We start from the raw sequence: 8,505 nt of genomic DNA, 5'->3' as shown, positions 1-8,505 counted from the left end.
GTAGGAGCATGCTGGCATAACCAAAACCTAAAAAATGTTGTTGCTTTTATTTTTTTTTCCACAATAACAAAGGGATAAAAACTTTAAGACCAGTTAGTTTTGGAGAGTTTTTCATTTTAGCAATCCCTGAAATGTCTGGAAACTCAGACACACTATGTATACATAACCAAAACAATGCAATGATACTGTAAATTATACTGGCTGCTCATAACTTTGCAAAAGCAACAGGTTTAAAAAATATAAAAATAAATGCAAAGCATTGTCAAATTTACACTCAACATAATTAAAATATAATACATTTAAAAATTTTCAAACAAAACAATAAATAAAACATCCACATACATCAATACAAAGAAACAGAGATATTTGCCTGTCATTGATATAGTTACATACCATAGGCCTAGATTCATGAAAGTATAGCCTTTCAATAAATATCTTCAGCTTCAAAATTTGATATTTTCTACATTCTTCGACTGGTTTTCGTTAAATATCACATTTCAATATAATGTGTAGGAACTGCATCAAGTTTCAATATTTCTTGTAAATCAGCAGATTTCTAGGCTGACTTCTAATAAATTAGGCACCAACGTAAAACTTATCAAACAGACATGCAAAATTTGAGGGGCATTACATATTGTACTCCATTTGAAGAATGCCTCAAACAAAATCCCATGGCTCTTGTTGACCTTGCTAGGAAAAGGCCATATGGTGAAAACTAACTAGGATAACATTTGACCACAAGGATGTGTCCATGTGACCCGGGTCACAGCTTTGAAAGGAGGAGTAATTCAGAAGGAGATACAATTTTATTGATGGGGTAAGTCACAAGAGAGAATGTTCTATTCTTTCCTGTGTACACTCATATAACTCTCTTTAGCACTGACCAGAGGTACAAATGAAATGTATGTATGGAATGAAGGTATAGGATTTCTTTTTATTCTTTCCAAAGAATATCAAGCCCTTTCTGATTCCACCAGATCCTACTGCAGCCACTACACACATTAAGGTCACCGAATCAGAAGCCAGACCAATTCACCACATTACCACTGTCTGTGCACAATGTGGGAAAAATTCAACATAAACTACTTGCTAGGCAGCTTAAAGATATGGAAGGGGCACCTTCACAACCTGCTTTAACCATCAGCAAGGCAAAGCTATAGCCATTTTGGTGGTGTGCGCTTTACAGGGTTGAATGCCATTACTGATTACAAGATATCATTATAAAATAACTATGTTTATTAAGAAATGCAATTATCTTATTTTTTTCAGTTTTGTAAAATGCCCTTAAATTGAAGACAGAAAAAATAAAGCTTGCCATCTCCATAGTAATATTGTCTGAATATGCTATAACTATACTATTTCTTATATAGAAATAAAACAATTATTTTGCCTAGCTTAATTGAAAGGGTAGGGAGCATTATATATATATTTACCAAAACACCCTGTATGCCTTAAATATTGTCTCTTTTGGCCTATGGACTTCCATAGGAATGTCTCTCTAACATTTGAATCAATGGCCCCAATGTGTCAACACCATGTCAATTCAAAATCATGTTGCCAGAACATTTTACTACTATTTCATGGGGAAAATGTATGAATATAAGAGCAGGACTAGCATGCAAAGGTATGGCATCAGTTGATTTGGTCTGTGAGAAAGTGATAGTAGTTGAGTGGTCAGAAATCAGGGTTTTTCTAGTGAACTTAGGTGCTAAAAATGCCTCGCTTCTCATCTTAGCAGTGACACAAGCTGGAGACCTGGGCTGAAATCCTGGCCTTGCTGGAGTCAATAACAAAACTCCTGTCTTAAAGGGATAGGCAGTAACTGTACAGTCTTAGGAAAATAACATAGAGCTATGGCCTGCCACCCATGATCATGCTGATTCCCTCTGGGACTACTCATGAATTAAGATACTAGACTTTTGGATGAGAGGCCTTTATTGTTGCATGTTTGTATAGTGCTTAGCACAATAAAATGCCACCCTAGGTTATGGCTTGTGGGCACTGCCACAATACAAACAACAACAAAAAAGTTTTACATGATTATAGGTGGTAGAATCCGGCCTTTCATTTCTATGCTTCAATTTATACAAAATGGGGATAATTATTCATGCCTACTTTGTGAGGGGTAAATATTAATTAATAAAAGTTTATGCAGTGCTTTGCAAAAAGAACATAAGTGCTGATTATTATTATATTAAACAAATATATCACTACTTCTAAAACTCTACTAAGCAAAAAAAGTTACAGTGCCATTGTTTTTTCAGACTTTCTCCCAGATCAATAAAAAATGGATTGTGGAATCAGATTGTTGTTCTGTTATAAATCAATACAAGCACTTAAACATATTTTGACAGTTCCAAAAATCCATAATCAGAAGTTCCTCTTTTGACCCTTTTTACAGCTGTAGATACTTGTTTCTAGGAGGGAAAAATATTCATTTTGCATTAGCTCAAGTTATTTCTCATAATTTCAAAAAGCATGCAAACTTTTGAGGAAGACTCTTCTGGAAGCCAGTTCTCAATAAGAAAAGAATACTCTGAAAGAAGTCTGCCCAATGCATATTTTTCTAAGGGTCTCTGAAATTCTCTTCTCTCTCCAAATGGGAGATTATGCAAAGATTAATGTGGATGATGATACATAATAAATATCTCACTGTCTGCTAAACTAATCCAATAAAGACAATCTTTTAAATGTAGTAAAAAGCTTTGATTCTTAACAGTCTTGTTGTCAACCTCTTACCTGTTGAAGAAGATACTGAAAGGAATGGAAGAACAGGACCCAGCTTCTAAGATAGAAAAGGGACTAAGATCCAGCACCTCAGTTTGTGTAAATAAGTGCAGTTACACTGATTTACAACCAGTGAGGAAGCAGCCCTTGTCAATGCCAACTAAAATCTCATTTGTTTCTGCCCAGCAAGGCCCAGAAGAAAAGGAGGGCCATTATTATGCATGCCCTATTCCAAACTGCACCCAGCAAGTCTTGTGGATAAGGGTGTCACTGCAACTGTTCTGCTCTTGAATTAGAAAAAAAAATCAGAACCAAGTTTAGCAGCCACCCCTGATGATCGCAGCTCTTCCTTTCCTTGACAGGATTACATGTGGCATGAGTGCCAGGATGGATGTAATGCAAAAGCAGCCCCACAGTGTCTCTGTAGATGCACTGAAACACACTTCCTTTTCCCCAAATTGGTTTCTGGTTCCTATTTCAAGGCCAGCCAGACTAATAACTGATGCCACCCTCTTTCCTTTTCCGGTCTTAGTAGCTGAAAGAAACTGGTAGAAATTTTAATTTTAGAAAGCTGAGTACTAACAGACACTATTTCGTGTTAGGTTGTCTGGAGTTCACCTTCATATATTTTTGATATAATAAAGTAGCAAAATCACTTTTGCTGTAGTAAATTAGAAAAGAAGAAAGCTGATCAAGGATTCCTACACTATAACAGCTATGGTGGACTTATTAGGCAACAGTTACCAAAACATAAGAGAAATGTTTTATAAATTATGCTGCACTTGAAGAAGTGCAGTTATGCCAGATTTATGCCAGATTGCCTCACTCCTGGATTATTGGGAGATATTAAAGCTCAGTTCCGCAGCATCTACTGAACTTAGGTTTCATAAAAGTTTATGCAACTGAAAAGCAAAATTCACTTTTCTGTAGAAGTCCAGCAGAAGGCTTATGGATCACATAAATCCCAGTTAAAACCTCATAATAGAGTTCATGTGGGATGTAACTAATGCATAATTTTGCACTGGCTTTCTGCAGAGCAGTGATTTTTAACCTAAGTGAATAAAGGCTGCGCAGCTGCGCCTTTTGCTTCCAACAGTATGCATCACATCACCCCAGAGGCTTGTGGTACCTGGTATAACTGCTCACTTATTATAGACTGTTGCTTCCTTACAGTGAAATTGAAAGATTTAGTCCTACCTGTATATTAAAAGTGCTGGAGTTTTTTAGGGAAAAAATACTTCTTATTTAATTGTAAAATGTTATATAGATGCTATTATAAATAATGTTTATAAGCCTCAATTTTACTCTAGATAAAATTGTACGAGTCAAAATTGTTAATTGCCTGGGTTTTTCCCCTGCGTAAAATGATTAATGTCATGTTATCCTTATGGCCATGGCTTAAAGAGGTACTGGACTCTCACAAGGAGGTAGGAATGGCAGGTAAAATTTATCAACTCTAACATGCTCAAAATATAACCACTTTTCACATAATAAATAGGTGGGAAATGGCAGTACTTTGACGTTTCAGAAATTTGTCAGAAAATATCAAAATTTGAAAATAAACCTGCAAGTGTTTAAAACGGAAAAGACAATGCAAAAAAAATTGCCCAACTGTAATATTTTGATTTGATAAATACCAGCAAAAGCCAAAACTAGTAATGGATTGCAAGATGAGAAAGAAAAAAATAGGCTTAATGACAGAACTATTGAGAGGATAAGCTTCCATCAATGCAGGCCTTGATAACAAAGGCAATCAAATAGCTATCTTGTTAGAAGTAGACAAGACCAGTATGTCATCCCATAGAAAACAAATCTACATCATAATAAATTGATTAGAAGAGAATTACATAAAACTTAGAGCTCTGGGTTTTGTTTTGGTTGTTTTTTTTTAACAAACCCAGACACTTTGGTAATTTCAAGGACTTTCCCCCAGTTTATGCTAGCTATGCTGCTTAGACAAGTTTATATTTGGTGTTTATATAACTGGCAAAACCAAAAAATATCCAATGCTGAACTTGTCCACCTCTACAAAACATTTACTTTGTTTTTGTGGGTTCAGGTTTTTTTGTTTTTCTTTTTTACTTAAAATGATTGCAAAAAATGTCATACAGGCTTTTCAGCTTACTTCCCAGAAATATGGCACATTAACTTGACTAGAAATCATGGCATCTATCTTTTTCCATATGTGATACATATTACTTTATCCATTCCTACAAGACTCGGACTGTCATTTTGGCAATAAACTGCACTGCACCAGTCTGAGCATAAAGGATTTAAGTTGTGGTTCTTGCAGAATTGGTTATTAACAGAATAAGTACGGCTATTTTTAATCTATAATATTTACAGTATTGCACTTTACTGCACTTAATTGCATTTCACTAAAATTAATGCTGCATCAGTATTATGCCTTAAAATCGTATGTCCATCTTTGTTGTGTAAGTCGTTCCTTCTACATCCTGTAAAACAGCAAGATTTCAATTCAAAGATCCAGACATTTGGAAAAGAAAATTTAAAAGTCGACCTGTTCCTATGGCACAATGCATCTCAGTTCAGGTGATTCTGGGTAAAACAGGTGCGTTCGTATTGTTCCCATCTTTCAAGTCACCATTAATGGTTGGTAAATTCTGGTCTCTCTCTGTCTCTCTCTCTCTTTCTCTCTTTTTTTTTCTTTCAAAGGACATAGCCATTTGAGACGCACATTTTTTGTTATTGCTGCTTTTTTTTCTTCAGAAAAAAAATAAACTGCCTTGCCTCAGATCTGAAATTCCACATTTAAATTCAAACCAGTTCTGCAGCAGCAGCTCCTCAGTGATGGAAGATATTCATGGCAGTGAAATAATACTGTTGGCAACAAAGAAATGTCATCTTTAATGGAGACCAGCCCCAAGGATTTTTTTATTAGTATTATTTTTGTTGTTTTGTTTAGTTTGGTTTTAATATATTTTAGGATCTTCAAACAATGTGTTTAGATAGACGCATACACAAAGTAGCAAAGCTGACAGCAGCAGATGATGTTACGTTGAAGGGATCGCTTTTGCCAGGTTCAAAATCCAAATGTCCCAATGTTCACAGATTAGCATAATTTAGAGATCTTTTTTCCCCCCCACTTACTTTATCCTGGGGGTGGGGGGGAGTCTTTGATTTCCCTCTGTGTGTGTGTGTGTGCGTGCTTGTGTGTTTAATCTGATGACTTTTAACTAGGATTTCTGGATGATTTCACCCTGGCATTTCATCTGGTAGAACAGTTTTAGCTGTCAGAGCGCTGCAAAATAAAATAGTCATTTAAAACAAAAAACAAAAAAGATGGGCAGCCCAGTCTTCAGATCAATTGGAGGTGAAGTCTTTGGGTGAGGAGGGAGAAAACAAAAGTAATCATCAAGAAGGGGCTGTAGAGATGGTCTCTCAAAGGACTTGCAGAGCCTTTTAAAGAAGAAGAAGCAAAAAAAAAAAAAAAAAAAGAAGCGATCGTTGTTTGTCCCGGGGCCTGGAGAGTCAAGCTTAGGTGGTGCTGAGAATAAGAGGAAACGGAGAGAGGAGAGAGAGTTACAAGTCCATCCTGGGTCTCACACACACAGAGCAAAAAAACAAAAAAAAAGGAGGAGGAAGGGTGTGGGGGGGCGCTGAACGGTGTCAGAGCCCCAAAGCCTCGGCATGTTTCCTGGCCTTGAGTCGCAGGTCGGCGATGCTGGAGTTTTTGCTGTTGCTCTTGGCAGCAGCGGCCACCACAGCAGCCGCGGAGGCGGATTCCGCCAGGGAGGCGATGGGCAGTCCGAAGGGCGGCGGCGGGAACATCAGGTAGGGCGCGTGGGCCGCCAGGTGCGGGTGCAGGTGGGGGTGCGCGTGGGCCACTCCTTCCAGCTGCAGCTGAGCCTGCACCTGCCAAAGCACACGGAGAGGGGCCCGGGTGAGACGAGCTGGGCCGGGGCACGGGGGCACCCCCCCAAACCCACCCACACCCACACACCTCCCCAAGCAGCATGTGGCACCGGCTCGCTCTCTCTGGGCGGCTCCAGAAGAAGGGTCCCCTTCTCTTCTCGCATACCTGCGGCAGTGGATTGAGGTCCTGTGGGGGCGGGGGGTCTTATTCCAGAAGGGGCACGCGGTCCAAGGGGGGGGGAAAGAAGGGATCTTGCTTTTGAGGTCCCTCCAAGCCCCCCTCGCTAAGTCCCGCACCGCAGCCTGGCTTGTGACTGCACCTAACTCCCCAGCTGCAGGGGACTGGGCTGCTGGCAGACAGATCCCGCCCGATGTCAGTGTAGTTGTCTCTGCTGCCTACAGCCAGATCCAGCCTGATTGCAATGCAGGTGACTTGGCCACTTTCGGAAAGATCCCGCCCGTTGTGAGCGTAGTTGTCTCTGCTACCTACAGCCAGATCCAGCCTGATTTCAGTTTAGGTGACTGCTACCTACAGCCAGATCCAGCCTGATTTCAGTGTAGGCGACTTGGCTACCTACAGCCAGATCCAGCCTGATTTCAGTGTAGGTGACTGCTACCTACAGCCAGATCCAGCCTGATTTCAGTGCAGGTGACTCTGCTGCCCAAAGAAAGATCGAGTCTGATTTCAGTGTAGGCGACTCTGCTGACCACAGAAGGATCTAGCCTGGTTTCACTGTCGTTGTCTCTGCTATCTACAGAGAGATCCAGCCCGATTTCAGTGTAGCTGGCTACTTACAGACAGATCTAACCCGATCTCAGTGCAGTTGTCTCTCTGCAACCTACAGACAGACCGAGCCTGATTTCAGGGGGTTTCCAGCTTGTACATACTCCGCACCGGTGGCCGGGCTGGAGACCGCTGACCCCTGCCTTTCTCGTGGACATCGTGATCAAGTAGAAGATGAGGTGTGTTGATAAGAAAAGAAAGCATTGCGTCTCCCACCCCTTTTATTTGGAGGGGAGCCCTGGCTCGTTTTCATGTCCAAAAGGGAAGATCAAGCAACTGGTCGAGCACAGTTCCTCTTCCCCATCTGGGGAGGTCATTGCGTTTTCCAGGTAGGGATCGGAGTTGTGAATCTGAAAGAGGAACTGGTTCCTGGAAGCGCCAGTTTAACTCCTTGTACCCAGCAAAGGCAGGAAAGGATGATGGGGGGAGGGCGGGGGGACCAGCAAGACACTCCTATGGTTTAAGCAAGCCCCGCAGAGGCACGAGAACCGGCCCATGAGTTGACCTTAAACCTCTTCCTTGCACTTCCACAGTGAAATAGAGACATGTTTAATGCTTCTAATATTTAAAAAAAAATAAAGTTGAGCATCTCACGGGCTCCAGCAAGTGTTAAATAGCTTTTTTTTTCCCCCAGGGATGTTTATTTATACCTTTCTAAAAACTCTTTAACCTTGTACAAGGGACCAGTAGCCAATGTTTGCTTTGGAGCTTTCTAGTCCTACACAAACACATTGGACTGACAGATTTTAGCCCAGGATGGAGGGGCTTTCCCACCCCCCTCTCTCCCCAGATATGTGTGTGTGTTTGTTTTGTTTTTAAATCGTCACAATTCATCTGTCCATTCCACTAGTTAGGAGTTTAAAAAACATCCAAAAACCTAACCCGATTCCTCCATCAATCAAGTAGAGCCGCCCAGAAGAAAAGAAGTTACCAAGTGTAGGTGGAGTGGGCCTGAATTTCTTCCCTGTTGCCCCAGTTGTACACCAATGTAACTCCACTGACTTCAGTGCGGTTACTCCTGATTTACATCCTTGTAAGAGGGAGGGGAATCAGGCCCGTGTCTGTACCAGAAACTACGGGGATTGGGTTGTTTTTTTTTTTTTTTTGGGGGGGGGGGT

General features: G+C 40.6%; 1 protein-coding gene across 1 annotated transcript in view; it reads right to left on the bottom strand.

Annotated features, from left to right (window-relative positions):
• Positions 1–1,054: 1,054 nt before the first annotated feature.
• SHOX (short stature homeobox) overlaps positions 1,055–8,505 on the bottom strand; it is a 17,419-nt gene continuing 9,968 nt past the window's right edge. The window contains exon 5 of the mRNA XM_019525659.1: positions 1,055–6,603. Within this exon, the coding sequence (XP_019381204.1) occupies positions 6,358–6,603 (246 nt within the window). The 3' untranslated portion in view covers positions 1,055–6,357. The remainder of the gene's footprint in view (positions 6,604–8,505) is intronic.

The sequence above is a fragment of the Gavialis gangeticus genome, unplaced genomic scaffold, assembly GCF_001723915.1.
Source record: "Gavialis gangeticus isolate Ggan-Ray unplaced genomic scaffold, GavGan_comp1, whole genome shotgun sequence".
NCBI lineage: Eukaryota > Metazoa > Chordata > Crocodylia > Gavialidae > Gavialis > Gavialis gangeticus.
Note: the sequence above shows the minus strand (reverse complement) of the source record. Positions and strands in the feature narration are given on the sequence as shown.